Source organism: Protobothrops mucrosquamatus, unplaced genomic scaffold, assembly GCF_001527695.2.
Source record: "Protobothrops mucrosquamatus isolate PMUCROS unplaced genomic scaffold, P.Mucros_1.0 scaffold_279, whole genome shotgun sequence".
Taxonomy (NCBI): Eukaryota; Metazoa; Chordata; class Lepidosauria; order Squamata; family Viperidae; genus Protobothrops; species Protobothrops mucrosquamatus.
In genome coordinates, this window is record NW_015386355.1 from 515 (window position 1) to 23,831 (window position 23,317).

General features: G+C 37.1%; 1 protein-coding gene across 1 annotated transcript in view; it reads left to right on the top strand.

Annotated features, from left to right (window-relative positions):
- Positions 1-408: 408 nt before the first annotated feature.
- LOC107302637 (ectonucleotide pyrophosphatase/phosphodiesterase family member 1) overlaps positions 409-23,317 on the top strand; it is a gene marked incomplete at its 5' end in the record, with an annotated part of 33,175 nt that continues 10,266 nt past the window's right edge. Inside the window, 13 exons of the mRNA XM_015831755.1 lie at positions 409-506; positions 3,126-3,205; positions 3,724-3,843; positions 8,517-8,626; positions 10,837-10,902; positions 12,297-12,369; positions 14,042-14,150; positions 15,195-15,326; positions 16,990-17,021; positions 18,462-18,589; positions 19,822-19,891; positions 22,014-22,101; positions 22,629-22,804. Of these exons, the coding sequence (XP_015687241.1) occupies positions 409-506; positions 3,126-3,205; positions 3,724-3,843; positions 8,517-8,626; positions 10,837-10,902; positions 12,297-12,369; positions 14,042-14,150; positions 15,195-15,326; positions 16,990-17,021; positions 18,462-18,589; positions 19,822-19,891; positions 22,014-22,101; positions 22,629-22,804 (1,282 nt within the window). The remainder of the gene's footprint in view (positions 507-3,125; positions 3,206-3,723; positions 3,844-8,516; positions 8,627-10,836; positions 10,903-12,296; positions 12,370-14,041; positions 14,151-15,194; positions 15,327-16,989; positions 17,022-18,461; positions 18,590-19,821; positions 19,892-22,013; positions 22,102-22,628; positions 22,805-23,317) is intronic.

A 23,317-nucleotide genomic window follows, 5' to 3' on the forward strand; every position in this document is an offset into this window, starting at 1 on the left:
AACTTCTCATGGGAAGTTGCAAAGTTGGAATTGATTGATTGAACTTTTTAGTCCCACCCAGTCTGCCGTTACCACTGCAGCCACGCCCACCCAATGGGTCACATCCACCTGGCACTCGATGATGCATAAGTGGGTTTTGGGTTGCAGTTTGGGCACTCGGTCTCTAAAAGGTTCGCCATTACTGTCCTCTAGATCCCATTGTTATGGCAGCTGAGGTTCAGGTTTTTAAGAGGGCATCAGGCTGAAGACAGCTGATGTAAATGAATAGTGAGTTTTGATGTGGTTTTCTTTTCTTTTGCCACATGCTTATGGTCACATGGAGGAAGAGGCCTTTAATCTATAGCATGCAGAAAATAAATGAATAATTATTAGATGCTTACCTTAACTGTTCTAATGTTTCCAACTCAGATTTACAAAACCTCCAGTGTTGCTGTTTTCTTTGGATGGATTCCGAGCTGAATATTTGCAAACGTGGGGCAAACTTCTTCCTGTTATTAGCAAATTAAGTGAGTACCTACTCTTTCTGAGCAATAGCAAGCAGAGATAATAAGAAAAAAAGGGAATGAAGTGGTGTTCCCTTTCATATGACGTGAAGCTCTTCATATCCTTTGTAAACTCCAAATACGTCTTGGATGTTTCATGGGTGAGCAGTGATTCAAGACCCAAGAATGAACTTGCTGGAGTCCTGCTTGAATTCAGCAATTCTTTTTAAACTCTTATAAGTGTGTAATGATTACATTTCCAGATATGGAAATTTTAATACTCTAAAGAATGATTATGAAGTATATGAGCAATGGGATTGTAGAGAAAGAATACTCTTGAATATATTTGAAACCTATTTATTTTAGAGGGCTGATAGATGACAGAAGAACAATAAGTATTTTTCATCTGTAAGTTATTGATATAGTAATTCAATCTAAGTTCCCTATTTGATACTTTTAGCAGTACCTAAAATATATGAGGACAGTGAGGATGATGGGCATTTTGCATTTCATTTGGAACAGTGTAATAACATTTATTTTATTTTTTGTAATGCAAAGGAACAGAAAATAACTACATTAAAAACAAGTGGGTCCCTCTATTTCAAAGGTGTCAAGCTGCCGGTCTGCGGGCTGAATGCGTCACGTGGAAGCCGCGCCCACCCCAGCTCCGGCAAGGGGAAAAAAGTTGTGACATGTCACGTGACGTGGCAAGTTTGACACCCCTGCTCTATTTGATTAGGCTCATATAACAGATTAAACTATAATGTAGTTTGATTTTGGCTTACCGGGATGCAAAAACCCAGTGCAGTTACGGTCTGCAAACCATAGTTTAGTATTACATGTGAACCAGGCCACTATGATTAGTTTAGCAAACCATTGTTAAAATAAACTGTGACTTGGTAGAATGTACTATTTTCTAAGCTATTCTATAACAACATATGCCCATTTTACCTAAACTTTTATATTTAAAAAGAAAAACTGCAGTATAGCAGTTAAAAATGTCAAGGTGTACTCAATCAGACTGGTCTGTCTGAAAAACTTCCTTTATGTATGTATGTATGTATGTATGTATGTATGTATGTATGTATGTTCTGATTTTCCTGAGTTAACTGTTTGAAAAGTCCCAGTCAAACATAAAATTCGTAGGACCCAATAATACATTTGTTATATATAGACTTTTTATGGTTCATTATTACAATATATCAAGAGTGTTAATGTTGTCAAGTTAGTGCACCTGGAGGCTCCAGCTAGTTCAGAATGCAGCTGTGCGGGGGATTTTGGGGGCCTCTAGATGCTCCTATGTAACACCTCTCCTGCGCGAGCTGCACTGGCTGCCGGTGGCCTTCCGGGTGCACTTCAAGGTGTTAGTAACAACTTTTAAAGCGCTCCATGGCAATGGACCTAGGTATTTGCAAGACCGCCTCCTACCAAATATCTCCCTTCGACCAGTCCGTTCCCACAGAGAGGGCCTCCTTAGGGTACCGTCGGCCAGCCAATGCCGGCTGGTGACCCCCAGGGGGAGAGCCTTCTCTGTGGCAGCTCCTGCCCTCTGGAATGACCTGCCCCCCGACCTACGTACAATTGCGGACCTGCGCCTCTTCCGCCGAGCCCTGAAAACTCATCTGTTCCATGCGGCCGGCCTGGCATAGTTTTGATTGGGTTTTGTTAGAGGTTTTATATTTTAGAACAGGCTTTTATGTAATATTTACTGTGATTTTTATTATTGCCTGTTCACCGCCCTGAGTCCCGTAAGGGAGATAGGGCGGTATATAAATTTAAATAATAATAATAATAATAATAATTGCAAGAAATGTTAAATTAATTCTTTAGAATATACAAGTATTACAATATAGTAGAATGTTTTTTTTATTTTTAACTGATAATGAAACAAGTCCAAAGAAATCAATATATTTTTAGCAATTTTAGGCATGCTTTAAGCATTCATATCAAAAATTTAATATTATATGGGAATATGAATCTCTTTTCAATATCTCTATTATCCCTTTTAATATCTCTGTCTTGCAGTAGCAAAATATTAATGTCAGAATGCCTAATCAAAGCTGACTCTCTTTTTTTAAGGGAACCATTGTTTCACAGGAAATCCAAGAAGTCTAATGAGCAATTAGTGTATTTATATGTACTTTAGGAAGAAATTCATATAATTCTCCCTACAGGGAATAGCTAAAGCAATTTCCTAGATGAAATTGTAATTTTTCACTAGGCCAACAAAAACTGTCTCCAGCCTATTGAGGAAGGCTGCCTGAACTCTGTATATGGGCTTTGTATGAATAGATCCCTTCCTGATTCTTGCTCTATGCCACCATTCCTCAATAAAGACTATATTGATTGAGAATTCTGAATTTTGCAATCAGAGTGATTTATCTAATATGTACCAAGCCTATTTTAAAACTGAGGCTATTGTGTTTATTTCTTTACCCAGATTCACTGCTGTTGGCATTTGGCAGTTTCAGAGCTGGTAAAAAAAAGATTCAGGGGTTGCCCATGTATTATCTATTGCTGCTGCTGCTGCTGCAAAAAAAACACATATGGGAATTGCCATATTATTCTAAATCATTCTGAATATTTGATATGAAAAAAGTACGTTATTTATAAACATGGAATTGCATTTTTTTTCCTTGACAGGAAAATGTGGGACATATACTCGCAGCCTAAGGCCAGTATATCCATCAAAAACATTCCCTAATCATTACAGCATTGCTACGGTAAGAGTAGGTTTAAGTTCTTGCTTTTCTTGTTCCATACTCTCTTTGAAGGAGAGTACTAGAGTTTTAAAAATCCTATTTCATTATATTAGGAGAAATAACCAAGGAGTGACTTCTGTAACTTTCTCCCACTCCTTAATTCCATGTTTCCAGTGTAGATACCATAATGTCCCAGTATTTGTTTGCCTGATGTGTTCTTTGTGTTCTTTGTGCCTGTTTTCACTCTAAATCCAATATTGTCATTTAGCCTTAATGCTTTAACTTCTCTTGTGCCTTGCACATGAAATAAAGAGTGCCTAGAAATTTCCCAAACTGTGGAATAGTGAGAAAAGATTAACAAAGACATGTAGAGTTTCTTTTAGCAAACTTTAGTTTAAAATCCACTATTGTAATAATAAGCTGGAGGGAATCAAACCGGATGGATCTCCAAGTGTTACTGTCTCCTACTGTGTACAGTTTGGGGTCTCCAACTATTGATATGTCATCATTATTGATGCATATTAATTAATTACTTCCAGGGTCTGTACCCAGAATCCCATGGTCTAGTGGATAACAAAATGTATGATCCAGAGAGAAATGCTACTTTCACACTCAAAAATGCCGAGAAGTTTAATCGACAGTGGTACCAAGGACAGCCAGTAAGTATCAATTCTGAGTATAATGTGTTATTAATTATTAAAAGATACCAAATGCATCTCACATTCTACTATATTGTATCTTCTGTAAGGACCCATCTCATAATAGCTCACCTAATAAAATACCTGGGAAGCACCAATTTCTTTTATGTGCAATTGCTGTTATCGGATCAGTCAGATATAGTCTCTTTGAATGTAGCTAAATGTTGTTATACTTTCTGCAAAATTAGGCAGACTGTAACCACCCACTGACAACCCACCACCAATTGTTAAATATTATCTCATATTTTTTTCCTTTTTCTTCTCCTTGTTTTATCTTTTCTTTTTTCTTTTTTAATGCTTCTTATAGTCTTTTTTGAATGGTGTATAACCTATGTGCCTGTTGACGCTGATTTGTCTAAATGCCAAATTTCCAGGTGTTCCCTAAGATTTTTGGATTTAGTTTAGTCTAGGATGCTCACAATTTCCCTGTTGATGGTTAAGTCTGTCAATATGTTGTGAAATTAAGGAGCTTTCATTGTGTCTTCTGATTGGTGTTCATGGGTGCACTCTGCTATCCTTCTGCCTGCTTGTTCTGCAAGAGAAAATCATTGTGTAATTTTATTGCATGGAGAAGCAACATGAGCTGCGTGGGACTAACTATGAGAAATGAGAGAAAGAGAGAGTTAAAGATAAAACCAAGGCTATCTGCCTTCTCCACAGAGAAATGGTAACATAATATTGATAAAGATAGCAATGTAAAAAAGATGTTGAGACTCTAGAAAGAGTACAGAGAAGAGCAACAAAGATGATTAGGGTACTGGAGGTTAAAACATAAAAGGAAAGGTTGATGGAATTGGGTATGACTAGTTTAATGAAGAGAAGGACGAGGGGGGACATGATAGCAGTGTTCCAATATCTCAAGGGTTGCCACAAAGAAGAGGGAGTCAAGCTATTTTCCAAAGTGCTTGAAGGCAGGACAAGAAGCAACGGATGGAAACTAATCAAGGAGAGAAGCAACCTAGAACTAAGGAGAAACTTCCTGACAGAACAATTAACCAGTGGAACAACCTGCCTCCAGAAGCGGTGAATGTTCCAACACTGGAAGTTTTTAAGAAGAGACTGGACAGCCATTTGTCCAAAATGGTATAGGGTTACCTGCCTGAGCAGGGGGTTGGACTTGATGACCTCCAAGGTCCCTTCCAATTTTATTATTATTATTATTATTATTATTATTATTATTATTATTATTATTATTATTATTATTATTATTATTATTATTATTATTATTATTATTATGTGAAGAAAAAGGGAGGTTGAAAGAAAAAACAAGCTATTCAGTAATTTATACCTCAGGTGGGACTTGCCCTTGATGAAGTTTCACTTTTGCTGGAAGAAAGAAGTGGCAGAACTGTTTCTCTAATTTCTGCTTTTCCTGATGCTCCCCCTATGGAAAGTTTGAGATATCTGGAGGAAAAAAGAACTGACTCATTTGGGAATGGAGAGGAATCGAAAAACCATGACAGCCTGTTTTGTCCTGTAGGAAGCATTTGCTTGGCTTAGATTTGTTCTAACCCTAGAAAGTAGCACTCCATTTAGTTAAGTCTAGATTTCATTTCAAATCACAATATTTAATCATGATAGCATAAATGTGATCAGAGAAAATGGAGCTGCAGGATTAATGAGCAGAAATTGGTAGAGTGGGTTTCATTCACATACGGACTTAGAATTGAAAAATGGGGACAGGATTAACAACAGACTCATCTGTTGTTCTTCCCTTCCATGGAAACACTGAAAAGAAATGATCAGGCTGGTCAGAAGACATTAGCCTAAGCCAGGGGTAGGCAACCTTGGCTCTTTTATGACTCGTGGACTTCAACTCCCAGAATTCCTGAGCCAGCTGTGCTGGCTCAGGAATTCTGGGAGTTGAAGTCCACGAGTCATAAAAGAGCCAAGGTTGCCTACCCCTGGCCTAAGCTGTGATTATTGTGGAGACTTTTCCAGTGCAGTGATGATGCAATAGGCATAAATACCCTTGGGGATGTACGGTTGGGACGGTCTTTTTTTCTTTTTCATTTGAAAAATGGAAGACGGGAACGTGTTTGACATAGGGTACTTAGATTATATGAAAGACGCTAGTCGGCACAATCGTTTACTGGAGTTCAAATAAACTACATAGTTAAGATCAGAAATTCAGACGTAAAAGGGGGGAAAGCTGCAGTTCATTTTATGGTGTATGCTGCATTGATTCCATAGATCTGCACAAATTTTATCTACAGAATTATAAATACAATAGATGCAATATTTATAACGTGATGTCTCATGGGAAGCTGAGAGAATTTCAGGTAGTGGGTATTTTCCTTTTTCCTTCTTTTACTGATTTGTGTAATACAAGGCTTTTTGATAGACAAAAAGCAGGTTCTCCTTTCAGCGGTGCTGATTGTTTTGATGAAAGGTTTTGAAACATGAAAGGTTTTTCTCTTGCTATCTCATTTGTTCTTTTCTTGTTCTCCCTGCCTTTTACTCCTCAACTGTCTTTGTGTAATAGGCCACACTTGCAGTTTGGTTCATTGTATCATAGTCCTTTGATGTATTTTTATTCTCAGGATATTGAAAACATGCACAAATTATTATAATTTTATTTTACTTTTTTTAAAAAAATATTGTATTTATATCCTATCTTCATTATTTTTATCAATAAGCCAAGGAGGAGAAGACACACAATACTCCTTCCTCTTCCTATTTTCCCCACAATAACCCTTGTCCTGGACTAGGAGAGAGTGTCTGGTTCAAAGTCATCCAGCCAGTTTTCATGCCTAAGATGGGGCTAGAATTCACAGTCTCCTGGTTTCTAGGCCAGCACCATAACCTAGAGCAGGGGTAGTCAACCTTGGCTCTTTTATGACTCGTGGACTTCAACTCCCAGAATTCCTGAGCCAGTTGTGCTGGCTCAGGAATTCTGGGAGTTGAAGTCCACGAGTCATAAAAGAGCCAAGGTTGACTACCCCTGACCTAGAGCAAACAGAAACTTCCTCCTACACTCTAAGATAAATGGCAGAAACTTTTATTTTTTATTTTTACTAATACAAAGGCCTTTTTTTCTTTCATGTTGTTCCCAGAATCTTTAAAAAAAAAAATCCGATTGCTTTATATTGTACTTTCTTCATGTGTTCCAATTCCTTCTGATCATTAAAAGAAATGTGATCAGTTATTCTTTATTATTTCTGCAACATGCTAGTATAGCTGTTGTTCTCGGTATTGTTATTACAAGATTGCTGTTATCCTCAAATCTCATTTATGGTTTTCCTGTGTTCATGAAGCCTCTCAGTTGTTGTTTTTTTTTTCCCAAGCTTTTGCAGCTCTCAAGTAGAAAAAGAGATAATGACATAGAGATGAAAACCAGGAAAGGAGAGAAACATTAGACAAGGGGAACAAAATACTGAGGCAAAAAAGGGAGAAGAAGAAATAGTTTGTCAGGGGTGTTAATGTAGGACAGCTGGAAAATGGAAGGTAAATAGGAAGGAAGAAGAGGAGACAAACGGATTGGATGGGAGTGGAGAAATGTGGCAAGGGCATTAAGGATTCTGCAAACTACTGTGGATTGGCAGATATATTGGTGATGTCTGACCAGATAGCCTGTGCAGGAGAAGGAGGCCATCTTAAATTTATAGTGGATTAATTTGCCATGCTCTTTTGAAACAGAACAAAGAAAGGAAGAAAGAACAATTTTTTCCCCAAAACTTTATTAAATTTCCAAAAATATATAAAATGCACAAAAAAAGCAAAAAAAAAAAAAAAAAAAAAAAAAAAAAAAAAAAAAAAAAAAAAAAAAAAAAAAAAAAAAAAAAAAAAAAAAAAAAAAAAAAAAAAAAGGAGTTAGGGAAAGTGGTAACAAAAAAAACAAAACAAAAAAAAAACTAGGGAGTGCAAGAAACAGCAACTATAACAAAAAGATGTAGAAAAAAGTAATGTCTAACTTTCTTCCATCCGGATAAAAGCATATAAATTAATGACACTTTGAACTAGAATGCATCCTACTAAACAATACCTCAGTCACCACAAACATATCTAACCATGAAAACCCAAGTTAAAATCTCATTTGTTTCAAAAAAAATTCAAGAGTGATTACCAAGTAGAAACAAAGCTAGATCTTTCTTTAATCAAAGCAATCAATTTCGCCATGTTCTGCCAACTCCATTAATTTCACCATCCACTTATTTTTGAAAAAGGAATTGTGGCTTTCAGGAGACAGGTCCAAAATGAAGCCCTTCTTTGTAAATACAAGATCAAGAATGCTCAATGCCATACCGTATAGCGTAGAAAAGACTTGATCAGAGAAATGTTGAAATATTCAGTTATTCTTGCAGATTATATGAATAAATAAAGCATTTATCTATAGTTAGAAGAAACAGGTTAGCAGATCTAGGCAGAGGTACTATCATAAATATAGGCAGCTTCTCATCTTCTTATGAATGGCCTTGGAAAATAAATTGCTATAAACATAAACAATGAAAGATTCTGTAAGAGAAGAATGGCATGAGGTTAGTGACGAATATATTCTTTTTGAGGGGGTGGAAAATGGCAAGCAAAAATCCATGGAATTCTTTTAAAGCAGCAAATTATTTTCTAAATACTGTTCCAAAAACAGAAATAATTCATGAATAACAAGTGGGGTTTTTTTTAATCTTTTTATACAGATTTGGCTGACTGCAATGTATCAGGGACTAAAATCTGCTTCGTTTTTCTGGCCTGGTTCAGATGTTGATGTCAATGGAAGTTTTCCAAACTTGTACAAATTATACAATAGGTGAGAACTTGTGAATGGAAGAATATCATGAACAAAGTCCTAAAAAGCTAAACCTTTTAAGTGTGGCAGGATTTTTTGGGAATAGTTTTCCTCTTTTTAAAGCTCTTGCTGTGGTGCCCTTCTGCTGTTGTTTTAAATATTATCAATCACTTAGGTTTAGTTGGTTGATAAGGTTGAAAACCTTCTTCAAAGAAAATCTGTTGGTAAATTTTAAGCACATAATAAATTCTCCAGTAGATGCTCTCAGTCATTAGCATATCATTTGATTTTGTATTATCTTATGGATTCCATTTATTTAATTGTTCTATTAGGAACCCCTACATTCTATGGGATTGCATGTTTAGTTGATTTTGATATTATGCTGATTGTAAGTTGCTTGTTTATTAAAAATTATTTTGTGATGCATTTTCTGTTTTTTTGTATAAAGATTTGAAGATTAGCATTGATGACATTCTGAGAAGTTAATTAGCTTTCAATTTTTTTTGTTACACAACATGCTGAAAAGCTCTATAAGAATTCTGAATTTGTAATTCTTTCCAAATATCCTTCTTAAATATAGTTTGAGGGTTTTTTTTGTAGGTGGTAGGGGAGAGACAGAAGGGATTAGCTTTATAGTGCGTTGATTGATTATTTTCAACCACACAAATAAATTTTCTCCTTGATCTGTCCCTAACCTGGTTTTTCAGGTCTTCTGATATTATACCCATTGCCACTGTAACTGAGTCTATCTACCTCATTCCTTACAAAAGACCAGTTTTATTGATTCCAGATGTTCCATTAAACAAGGACATACTTCTTAGGGCTTATGAATTTATTTTAACTTCGTTAATAGTTTCACTAGAATTAACATTGTATTGGCTTGTAAAGCTACACAGCATCCATACAGGGTTGGTGTAATTATAGAATTTCTAGAATTATATCTGTGTGCTTGTTGTCCTAAATATGCATTTCCAAGCACAAGTCTCTGAAAATCCTAAGCAGATATTCCTGCACTTAAAAAGCCCGACTTGTTTTTAGAAAATTTTGATGTTTAAAATATTCTGAATATTTTCATAATATTCCAATTAGTTTTCCAAGATATACATGAAAATATTTCTTCTAATAAAAATAGTAGGCAAAAAAGCCTTAATTGGCTAACCATGTTATGGCAAATATCTTCTTATTCTTTTCTGAATGATAGGCTTATTTCAAACCAACCATCACTTATTCTTTTCTGTATCTCTTAGATCGGGGGTCTTCAAATATTGTACCCTGAGGATTTTATCTAAGACAGGGTCCTTCAAACTTGGCCCTTTTATCTAAGACAGGGTCCTTCAAACTTGGCCCTTTTATGACTTGTGGACTTCAACTTCCAGAATTCCTCAGCCAGCATGCCTGGCTGAGGAATTCTGGGAGTTGAAGTCCACAAGTCATAAAAGGGCCAAGTTTGAAGGACCCTGTCTTAGATAAAATCCTCAGGGTACAATATTATGGAGCTGTGGTGGCGCAGTGGTTAGAATGCAGTACTGCAGGCTAGCTCACCACTCCAGGAGTTTGATTCTGAATGGCTCAAGGTTTCCATCCTTCCGAGAGAGATAAAATGAGGACCCAGATTGTTGGGAGCAATATGTTCACTCTGTAAACCGCTTAGAGAGGGCTGTAAAGCCCTATGAAGCCAGTGGTGGGATTCAGCCGGTTCGCACCAGTTCGGCAGAACTGGTGGCTAAATTTTGCTGCATTTGAAGAACCAACTGGCTTCCAGAAGTCCAGTCTAGGCCTCGGAGGCCTGGAGAAGGCCTCCCAGGCCTAGAACAGCCCACTGGAAGTGCACGGATGCCACTTTTGGAAGTCCATTCTAGGCCTCGGAAGCCCAGGCCTGCATCGAATAAGAGAACTGGTTCAGGAATTTGAATTCCATCACTGTATGAAGCAGTATATAAGCCTAAGTGCTATTGCTATTCAGATGATCAGAGAGTTACTGCCATCTAGTGACTGTCCAAATTTCTGCAGTGCAGATGGGGATTCATAAAACTTGCTTGATTCAAAGTATCTAAGTAATAATTGTTACAGTGTTTAAATCCTGATCTATAATGACCTATTTTCTGGATATGACCTATTTTCTGGACCTATTTTAGAATATGCTGGAACTTTATATCCAGATTTAATAAATCAACAACAGCTGCCCAAAGCCAAATGCAAGTCTCTGTGTTCTGTTGGTATTTTCTCTTTAGATCAATACCATTTGAAGAAAGAGTAGTAACATTTCTTAGCTGGCTAAAATTACCAGAAGAAGAAAGGTAAGTAAATTGCCATCGCAAAGCAATGTATAAAATAATAGAAAGGCAAATAGTAACTGCTATGTTGAATTGGCTAGTTGGCTTATCTTGTGGATGTTGTGAAGTTTGTTTCAATAAATTTTAAAGGGTTCATAAAAGCTTGTACTGCAACATAGTATGAATGTGGAGTAATATAATACATAGTGATTTCTTCACATTAATGGTTCAGTTTGGTGAAAGGAGTTTCTATTATTCCCATTTATCTGTTAGCCTGGATAGAATGTTATATACCAGTGATGGCAAACCTTTTAGAGACCAAGTGCCCAAACTGCAACCCAAAACCTACTTATTTATCGCCGGGTGCCAGGTGGACGTGGCCCACTGGGTGGGCGTGGCTGTGGTGATCATGGCAGACTGGGTGGGTGTGGCCAAGGTGGGCGTGATCATCTCGATGTTGCTCGTGGGGAGGGACGCCTGTGGGGGCCAGGCAGGGTTGGGGGAGATCCAGGGGGGTCTCTGGCAGGTGGGACGGTGGGCAGGAGGCTCGTCCTACGGGATGAGGCGAGGCAAGGTGAGGCAGGGCAGACACCATCAGCCCCCCCACACACAGAGGCCAGCGAGTGCATGGGTGCTGGGATGCATCTGACCATGTGGGACCTCGGCGAGTTAGCGGGCGGCTGGTTGAAGAGGGACGGTTGCCATCTCCGGGGCCTGGCATGTGTGCCCACAGAGAGGGCTCTGACTGCCACCTCACGCATGCCATAGGTTCGCTACCATTGTTATATACCACAATGTCATAATTCAACTATAACTGCAGTGGAAATTTTATCTGTTGAATCTGAAATCTGTTGAATTAAAGTCCTTTAAACTGAGGTTTCACTATAGGTAACATTTGCACAGTGCTTTCAATTGTTCAGAATGCTTCATGTGCATACTTTAAATCCTTGTAACATTAATGCATACTGTAGTAAATTGATATTACTACTACTACTACTACTACTACTACTACTACTACTCATATCATGGGCCGAATTTGAGAGAGTATGATTTGCTTAAGGCTGGGGTCTTCAAACTTGGCAACTTTAAGACTTGTGGACTTCAACCCCCAGAATTCCCAGCCAGCCCTGGAATTCTGGGAGTTGAAATCCACAAGTCTTAAAGTTGCCAAGTTTGAAGACCCCTGGCTTAAGGCCATTTAGTGAGAGATTGTTTGATTCAGAACCCAGCCCTCCTGGTCATCATGCTTTATCCACATATGTTATCTATATGTGTACTATAATATACATTTTTATATAAACCACCACAAGATTTGTTATTAATGTAATTGTTTCTAATGAAGTCTACTGAATTTAAATATTTTCACTCTTCTCTTAATTTATATGTAAAATATTACATTTTAATGCTGTTTGATATAGACCACACTTTTACACTCTGTATTTAGAAGAACCAGATTCCTCAGGACACCATTATGGGCCAATCAGCAGTGAAGTAAGTAAATGGATGTTATAATGGCATTTCTTTTAAATTAAGTTCCATAGTAGATTAAGGATTACAACATTAAAGAAATCTAACTAAAAGGCTATTTGATCCCCTCATTTAAAATAAAACACCCTTTTAATTATTCATATATTATAAAAATGATGCACAGCTCTTTGAGTATAATATTATGACATATAAAAAGTGAAAACAACTATGAAAGATCTTGATGCAGAATACATTCAATGGAGACCACGGACAAGATTGCTAAACATAATTATTAAAGAAGATTTCAGATTTACAGTCGTATTAAATAACTAGACTCAGACATCCAAATTAACACTGATAGGATTAAAAGTTAAGAAGTGTTTAAAAAAATAAGTGACCCAACTAGATAACAGAGAAATATATGTATGTACATTGGGTTACTAGGATCAGATGGTAATCTGGAACTTTGAAAAGAGATCATTTTAATACTTCTTGGATCAAATTTTATGCATTAAACATATAAGTGAAAGTTAATTTTTAAAGGGGAAGGCCAATGCCTATCCCTAAATAGGGAAGAAAAAAATGCTGAACATTCAACTGCATGCAGAATTCTTTACATATTTAAATCCCTGGGTTAAAAAAGATTATTGAAGACCAGCACTGGGAGATCTTTTTTCTCATTTCTTCTTCTTAGACTAGACATATACTATATTAAAATAAGAAAATTGTTCTCTTCTGCTTTGAACCTGCCTGGTTACTTATATCAGCCAGAATCATCCTTTTGAAGATCTCCCTTGCTGCTAGAAATCTAGTATGGCTATCTAGTATGTGAGGATGGTTTTCTCTTAAGTGGTCCCCAGACCATGGAGTGTGTTTGACTAGCACTTAACAGTTAGGAAAAACTTTTAATTGCTAATTGCATTGTTTCTAATGACATTGATTTTAATTTTGGTTTCATTTTAATTTCATTGTTTTTATTCCTATATTTTATCATTTGTATTTTTAAGCTGCCGTTGGCATTGTATAGATAGAAAAGTGGGGTGTACATTTAATAAATTAAAAATAATAATAACATCTATTTCTTATCACATGGCATGGAATAACAATTGTTTTGAGGAAGGATGCGCATATCAGGATTGGCCTAATTTTTAGATATTTTTTGCTTCTTCTCTGTCATTTGCTTTTGTGATACTCCTCCTTGATTAAGTGTTCTGGAAATTTGGAATGTTTTCTACAATATTTGGCTAGTCTGCAAGGCTTTGTTTGTTTAGTTTTATTATGGAGGACTCTTTATCTCTTAACTCAGTTACAGGGGTGACTAAACAGCAGCCCAGCATAGCTCAGCCTTGCAGTCAATGAATGATCATTGCTGGAATTGCTAATCTTAGACAGTGGTCTATGTCACAAGTAATTTTACTTGAGTCAGCAGCTATCATGAAGGACATGGAAAAATTATTTGGTGATATCTAACTGATCTGCTGTTGATGGAAAGTATCATCAGTCAGCTATATTGTGCCAAAATGCTCTCCAAACTATATCAAGCAGAATTAAAGGGAGGCTAATGAAAAACCAATTCTTACTCTATATTGCTGACAGATGCTTTCTATTGACAGCAGAATATTTATTGGGAACCACCATTTTTTTTGAAATATGGGTTAACTTATTTACTTTGCCTCTCTTCACTTTTGATTTGCAGGTCATTCTTGCATTAGAGAGAGTAGACAAAGTGGTTGGGCTGTTGATGGATGGGCTTAAGCAAATGAACCTTCACAACTGCGTTAATATTATTCTTATTTCTGACCATGGTAAGTCTTGTTAAACCATGTAGATTTTAGAATACATAAAACATTCTTGAAATGACTCATCTGTATCTCAGCACTTTCATTACCACCAAGCATTGTTGGTTTGGCACATGGTTTCAGTTAAAGTACGATTATAATTTCTGTAATCAATAAACCAGATAAATAAATAATGAAACAGTAAACTATTGTTTGGAAAGAAAAGATAAATTTGCAGTAGTCTGGCAATATTAAAAAAACTTGTAAAATGTAGACTAGTTTAGGAGCAAATTTTCATAAGGTCACTACTGGACTTAATTCTAACCCATCTGGTTTATTGATTACAGAAATTATAATCATGGTTTAATTGAAGCCATGTGCCAAACCAACAATGCTTAGTGAAAAGGAAAGTGCTAATGTGACATACAGATGACTCATTTCAGTTATATGTGAAGTACAGCTTCAGAGGATGTTGTCCATAGAGTGAGCACCACTTGGTCAGGAAGGAAATGAATGTTCTAGATTTTCTGATTAGGCTACCCCTGTGACACCCTGCCTGTTGATTGGGCTAACCACTGTATAAACACCAGTTGCTTACATTTCCAGCCATCTGGAGCTCCATGTATAAATGCTGGGCCCAGACATGTATATATCCTATTTGGATTGAATTGACATTGATCTAGAACAGAGGTGGGGAACAATGGTCCCTTTATGACTTGTGGACTTCAACTCCAGCTGGCTCAGGAATTCTGGGAGTTGAAGTCCACAACTAATAAAAGGGCCATAGTTCCCCACCCCTGATCTAGAGCCTTAGATGTTTATTATTTAAAAAGACTACTAGTTTAAGTGGGTTCTAAACAGGTAGGTTTTGTTCAGTCATTGGAACTTGCATATAAAGAAGTTGGAAACAATATGGAGAGTGGAAATAATTTATATTCATTTATATGAACAAACAAGTCTTAGAGTTAATTTCTTGCTAGTAATTATATCTGAGAGCTACTTTTACTCAGTGCGTTAGTAAAATATGTCCATATTTATAAACAAGCATAAATCTTTATATTTTTCTCCAAGGAATGGAGGAAGCTAACTGCCAAAAAACAGTCTACCTGGATGCATATTTGGGCAATGTTAAAGACCTGTTTGTGGTACCCGGCCCTGCAGCTCGCTTAAGACCCCAAAATTCTCCAGATGAGTATTTCTCTTGTATGTAACTACTAGACCAATTTGAATTACTTGCTTGTTTTATATTGTTGTTTTAGTGTGTGGATGTTGATCTTATATGAAGCTGTGGGATCAGATTAAATGCTTGCATTTACTGGTTGAACTTTTCCTGATAACCTGACTTGCAGAAGTGAGGCTGGCCAATTCTTTCCTGTTTTGGAGATCTTCTAGAACAGGGGTGTTAAACTGCCGGCCTGCAGGCCGGACGCGACATCCGGAAGCCACGCCCACCCCATTGCCGGCAATGGCAAAACCTTGCGCGACGTCGTCGCAAGTTTGACATGTCTGTTCTAGAATAATTTGGCTAGAGATATTTTTGGTGGGGGGACTGCATATGTTCTCTTTCTTCCAGAATATGATCAATACTGGATTCCACCCTTTATTTGCACCTGTAAAAAAAGTCACAATGTTATAGTTTTAAACAACAATGGCAAACATTTAAATACTCCTCTCTATCGGTATTCATGTAGGGCATGGCTTGTGATTCCTACCCTGTGGCTCTTGGATGCAAACTCACGGGGATGCCGTGGGATGTTTAAAGTTTTTGTGACATCCATTCCTGAAGCTGAGTTTTGGGTGCTCTTTAAGCCTACTGTGCTCTAAAAAAATTATTGAGACACTAAAGGTGTTACCAGTGGTGGGATTCAAATATGTGAACAACCAGTTCTCTGTGTGGATGCTACTTACGGAAGTCCATTCTGGGCCTTAGCAACAAAAAATTAGCTACCGGTTCTGCCGAAGTGGTCCGAACTGGCTGAATCCCATCACTGGGTATTACTGTATAAACTTTTGGAAACTTTGACATAGACCTTCCAATGAAAACTGTACTACTGAACATCTCTTAGGATCACACATCAAAACAAATAGAAATATTGTAATTATGATTTGCCAATATAATAGGTATTACGTTTAAAGGCAAAACTTGAAAGTTCAGTGTCAGGTACCAGATTCCCACATTTCTTTACTACCAGTAGGCAAAGTTTCCCTAGAGGATAGCGATTTACAGTGAAGAAGTAGTCTTCCAGTGAACTGAGTGATCAACTGATCTCTGAAATCTTCTCAATACATATCTACAGTCATATTTTTTCAGATAATATCTTAAAGCAAAAAAAAATTGCTGCTTGTTACCTTTATATGGATGTTTTTGGGGAAATTTATGTATTTTCTGTAGATATTTGTATGTAATTTGGAACTGCAGCTACTTGCACTATTTGTTTTTATCTAGTGCAAGTTTGGACCTGGTTTCATTATGTGTAGGCAAGCCAGTCTGAAAGAGACCATCGGCATTCAATACTTTAGCAAAAACATTATGCCCTTTAATTCCACATTATAATATAGTTTGCCTTGTTATTATTTTAACAATTACATTGACCATTCAGAAATCTCCTAGAGCGTATGAATGTTGAATATTAATTCAATATGGGGCAGTTTTCAGAAAACTGTTTTAGCGTTATCTATGCTGATGTGTTTACATCCTTGTGTTCTGCTGTATGGCAAAGAGTTACTTTTAATGGCTGTGGCAGAGAAGAACATTTTGATTAGCTTATAAACAAGATGAAATGTGATTCAGATACTTAGTTGGACATTATTTATTTTTCTTTTTTTAAAACTATAGGTAACTAATTATCTCATCTAACTCTTCTAGTTGATTATGAAGGCCTTGTCAGAAACCTTACAGTAAGTACTGACATCTTCTCCAAGTCACGACTCTTATTTCATTGATTAGATTTAATATAGTTGCCCAACCCAGCAAACTACATTAGCTACATTTTCCCCATCATTTATAGAATTAGTCAACTCATCCAGATCTAATATACCTTCCCTCCTTTAGACATATCAAGATATGGGGGTTGCATCCCCTTGGTATATTATTATATTGCTGTTATAGTGTTCCTTTCTCCTGAGAGGGAAAGAAAAAAATTAAACAAGAATCAGTATTTGGTATAAAAAGTAATCCTGGATAGAAATATATATATATATATATATTAAATAGTCTGACTATGCTCCGACCCATCATTTTAAGTGATAAGGTGGTTTGGTTTGTCTTAGTGTTATTTTTAAATCTAGAAATTGTGGTTGGTAAACCAGGATTTTGAATATTATTTTTGAATACAAAAATACTTGTGGATTCCGCAATAGCTACAGTACAGCAATCGAAATAGCATTTGCGGAAATACTTTAAAAATATTACATGGACAAAATCTTGCAAGACACTCAAATCCTGTAGTTTTTTTTTATTCTCATGTGAGATTTTGAATTAGAATGTCCAATTCAATGAGATCTTGGGAAATACCAGATGTGTTTTCAGTTTTCTTGCGTGACATTACAGAAAGTCTCGGAGAAAAATCACTGAAAAGTTTTGAGATGGAAAGTAGGAAGATCGGCTTCATATGTTACAATATTAGCAATACCTGAAGAGTTCAGATCATAATAAACTGTGCTTCAAATCAAGTTAAAACAAGCTATGAACTTTGTTTTTTAATGCTTCAGATGTAACCTTAAAGAGAGAGAGGGTAAAATGTAAATGCATTTATAAACACCTGCCCCCCCAAAATTGAAGGATGCTTCTTTAATATTTTTTATTTCTTTCTTAGTTATTCATAACTCTTCCTAATTTTCTTTCTTTCCTTTCCAATATTTGTATTGTTTTTAATCTTGTTAAAAATCTCTTCAATAAAAATTATGTTTTAAAAAAAAGCACAGGCCCAACATGTTTACTTAGGCAAGCCTTTGATGTGCAAGCAGGTTTCGGATGCTTCATATGGAAGGAGAAATTGGTTATTTATTATGGCTGTCATGTTATATTTTAATAAATGTTTGCTTATGGTTAATTGTGCTTTTACAACATCAGTTATTTATTACCTGCTCCTTGTGGGCCACCTGTTGGAAGAAAAGAAAGTACAACCTTAATAAACATAGATAAAATTATCTGTAATTGGAGGAGGAATGTCATTGCTGATTTCTCTACCTCTTAAATCTCCATACATCTCTAAGTACTGTCCAGTGTAGATTTCTGAGGGCAGATTACAACCAAGGTCGAGAGAAAAAAACAAACCCTGTAAGATATTTTGCGTCATGTTGATGATATGACCATCTACTGTGATTTCCACATTGCAGTGTTTGCTCCCAGAGCAGCATTTCAAAGCATACCTGAAGCAGATGCTTCCCAAGCGATTTCACTATGCCAGTAATAAACGGATTGAATCGATACATTTTTATATGGACCAGCAGTGGCAGCTTGCCCGGTAAGCTCTTGGTTTTTGTTTTAATTCTTATTGATTTCACTTAAGTGGGAGCAAATTATTTCTGTTGCTGCCTTATCTTACACTTCTATCTTGCATTTCATTCCACAAGAGCAACAGGGGCACATATTACCCTGCTAGTGTTATGCCAGGGGCCATATGGGCTCAACCTTCCACCTTTATCAAACTTCTGCTCATTGAGAAATGCAGCTTTTGGAACAGTTGTCCTCTCCTTAGTCATCTTATGGGAATCAGATTCTCCTTCAACTTGTTATCTGTGAACAACAGAGGCCACAGTGTGGAAGAACTAGCTATTTATCTTAACTGAAGTTATTTGAGTGGTCATCTGTGAGTTCAGAAAATCAGCTCTCCTACCTTCTCTAATTTCAGGCGACTTTAATTCATTTGCAATGTCGGTCTTAGGAACTGAAGAGGTGTAATAAAAGTTCTACCCCAGTGATGGCGAACCTTTTAGAGACTGAGTGCCCAAAAACTGCCCCACACCCGCCCCACACCCCCTGCACTGCCCCCACTCCATCCCTGCCCCACCCACCCACAGGGCCACCCACCACCTCCATGGCCTGCCGATTGCCCAGGTTGCCCAGCAGCGCCATGGCGGCCACGCCCTCCACTCGTGCCCAGCAGCAGCATCTGTTTACGAAGGGGCGCAAGGGTGGAGTCTTGTCCCCACTGCCCGGCTACCATGTCCTTGGCTGCGCTGCTCCAGGTGGGCCGTGCCTGGGGCGACTCTCCTCTGGGAGGGGCTACTGGTGTGGAGGGGGCCATGGGGGGAGGCGGGGCTGGGGCAACGGCATGTGTGCCCACAGAGAGGGCTCCGAGTGCCACCTCTGGCACTCGTGCCATAGGTTCGCCACCACTGTTCTACCCATTAGCATGGGGGGTAGATATGTAGGGTGGGACAGAGCATCTGCCAAACAATTATGTAAGCTCCAAAATCTTCCAACTAGGAGCTACCCATATTGTACGTGTGGTTTGAGAAATAACCACTCAAAGAAATATACAGGTGCTTTGGTTCTTGAAGGAGTTTGGCATAAATCTCACCAAGGATAGTAAACTAGTAAACAGACAAAGAGCATTCTATAATCAGAGCCACCAAAGGAGAGAATGGGCTTACATTGTGTCAAGAAGACTCAATATGGAAAAGAAAGGCCAAGAAGAGATTTTATTTCAATTGATCCTGGCAGGCTTATTTGTTATTATTATATGTTTTGCAGGATACGGTCTGAGCTCAAATATTGCACTGGTGGATTTCATGGGTCAGACAATGTATTTGCAAACATGCAGGTAAATAGCAATATTTGTTGGTGCCTTCCAAACTTTTTAATGAACCTAGGCTGTTTTGGGGTTCTTTAACCAGGGATTCTATTTTCAGATTTCCATACTCCGGGGATCTTCAAACTTTGCCCTTTTATGACTTGTGGACTTCAACTCTCAGAATTCATCAGCCAGCGTGCCTGGCTGAGGAATTCTGGGAGTTGAAGTCCACAAGTCATAAAAGGGCCAAATTTGAAGACCCCTGCCATACTCTCTTTCCTCTTCTTTCCTTCAACCTTTCAAGGGACTTTCCAAGCCCCTTTCAACAGATCTTTGCTTAGGAGCAGCCTATGAACTTACAGTAATTTCATACTATAGAAAACAGCAGGTGAAATAATAATACTGATGTTGAGTTGAAATGGGTCTTATGAGAAGGGCGGGATAAAAATCCAAACAAATAAATAAATAAATAAAATAAATGATCCATCCAATTCAACCCCCTGCTCTGTGGAGAAATTTACTAAACTGTCCCTGACAGTGGCTATTCTGCCAGTGTTTAGAACCTTCACTCTTACTATCAGGAAATTATTTCTAATATTCAGCCTGATTTCCTTTGCTGAGGTATAAAATGTGAATTAAGTTCTTCAGACCTTTGTATAACAGAGAATATTATAGAGAGCCACTTTGGTCTAGTGGTTAAGGTAACCAGGCTAGGAAGTGGGAGACTCTGAGTTCTAGTCTCACCTTAGCCTGAAAGCCAGCTGGGTGACTTTGGGCTGTCACTTTCTCTCAGCCCAACCCACCTCACAGTGTTGTTGTTATTCTGGGGAAAATAAGAGGAAAAAGGTTTGTTGGATGTGTAAAAATAATAAAGGCAAGATACAACTAAATGAATAAAAAATTATAGCCTTCTTTGAATCTAATACTATTTCTTGACAGTTTAGTAGTCCTCGAAGGTTTAATTCAGACTTAGAGTCAGGAAGGGCCCAAAACATTAAAACTAACAGATATAAAATAACAAAGCAGATAAAAAGAATGTTCTTTTTATCTGCTTCGTTATTTTATATCTGTTGGTTTTAATGTTTTTTAATGTTTTTATGCAGTTAGCTGCCCCAAGTTGTTTGACATGAGATGTGTGGCAAACTTCATAAACAAACAAACAAACAAATAAATAAATAAATAAATAAATTTTGGTATGGAAATCTCAAGACTATTAGTATCTTCTCAGTTGCAATATTTAATTTCCTTTAAATTGCAAGACCTTCTCCTTCTGTGAGCAGCCAATGAGATATTGTGGGATGAAAGTAATTCAGTAGCGGATACTAAATTTGTGAGTTTCATAATCTATATTTGTTTAAGTTAGAAACAGTGATTGTGTTGCTGAATGAATCAGCTTGTAGGCAGATGGTAAGCCTCTTCATTTTGCATTGATGTTATCTTTTAAGCAGCTGTGATGAAATGCAAAAGCATAATGTTTGGAGGGGAAAAAAGAGTAGCTAAATAGCTTTGCTGGGAGAACTTTGCTGTTTTATATTACTGAAAGAGAAAATATGCAAACCTTTGCAGTAGAATATTCACAGTAGTGGGGGGGGGGGAGCCAGATGTTTTTAGGAGAAAATAAGAAAAAAAAATACCAAAAGAATTGATGAACCTCATTGCCTGGAATAAAGCTTTCAGCTCGCTGTCATTTATCTTAACACAGATGTATTCTAAATACTTACAGAAAATGGAAGCAGTTAACCTATGAATCTACTAACATTTGCACAGAAATATGTGTGGTTTGGTACATATTCTAATTGTTCAGAGAAATAAAAGTAGTTCTAGTGGAGTATTGACCATTGTGGAAATCTATTGTGGATATCTGCTGTCAGCTATGCTATATCAAACTTTGCTTTTATTTGGATTTCCTGTGTGACTTTTCTATTTGAATAAATCTATTAAGAGGGGAGCCAGCTGTCTTTTAAATATAGATTTAACTCTTCTCTTCTTCTGAAGGCAAGTTTTTAGTAAACTGCTTTGGGGAATTCAGCAATTTTTCCAGATAAAGACCAGCTGGATATTCCAATTACGGTACAACCAGAGTCACTTAGTTGAGTTGGGCAGCTATAGAAATTGAATAAATAAGTAACTAGATTTGCGGTTTTTGTTGTAGGCACTCTTTATTGGATTTGGGCCTGGATTCAAGTTTCAAACAGAAGTTGATCCATTTGAAAATATTGAAATCTACAACTTAATATGTGGTATGATAAATTGGCTTGACCCCTTTACCTCATCAACTCAAAACATTTCTAGAAAATATTTACCATTCATCTAGAATTATATTACTTACTTTAATTATGTTTATTATATTGAAAAGTTGAAAGATTACTTCTGATGTCTGTGCTGATGCCAGTTTCTAGTAACGTTAGAAATGGAATTTGGTCCCTATCTAACTCCCTTTCTTTTCCTTTAAAAACTTCTCTTTTGATTCTTTAAAACTTGCCATATGGGGCATCTCTCTAGTTTTCATCCATACGTTGAACTCTTCCTGACTATTTTTATATTACGTTTTAATAACAATTATTTGTACTTAGGATTTTTTAAAATAGCATGCTTTATTTATACTAATAGTTTTATGGAATAACTGGCATGGCCTGCTATTAAATTTAGCACATAGATAAGTAATGACCATTTATGTCCATAGCATGTTTATTATAAGAATTATGTTTAAACTGTGATGTAAAGCATATCTTCAATATCTTTGACACGGTTTTCTCAACTATTTTAGATCTTCTTGATTTAACACCAGCCCCTAACAATGGAACTCATGGAAGCCTCAGCCACCTTCTAAAGAGAGTCACTTATATTCCCAAGCATCCCCAAGAAGAAAGCAATCCTTCTGCATGCCCTTTGGTGAGGCAGAGGACCTCCACTGATGGCCATATCTGCTCATGTAAATCTTTGGTAAGGACTTAGAGCAGGGGGTCTTCAAACTTGGCCCTTTTATGACTTGTGGACTTCTACTCCCAGAATTCCTCAACCAGCGTGCCTGGCTGAGGAATTCTGGGAGTTGAAGTCCACAAGTCATAAAAGGGCCAAATTTGAAGACCCCTGACTTAGAGAAACAACAATTGCTCTTCAGGAATATCAATTAGAATTTTTGGTGATTTAATTAAAAATGCCTCCTATTTTCATGGTTGTATATGACAAATTTGGATACAATTCATTTACGATTCTCTCTCTCTCTCTCTCTCTCTCTCTCTCTCTCTCTCTCTCTCTCTCTCTCTCTCTCTCTCTCTATCTATCTATCTATCTATCTATCTATCTATCTATCTATCTATCTATCTATCATCTTATTTTTACAAATAACCCAAGATGGCCCCACAAAAACAACAAACTTGTAATGTGGGTTGAGCTGAGAGAGAGTGACTGACCCAAGGATATCCAGCTGGCTTTCATGGCTATGGCAGGACTAGA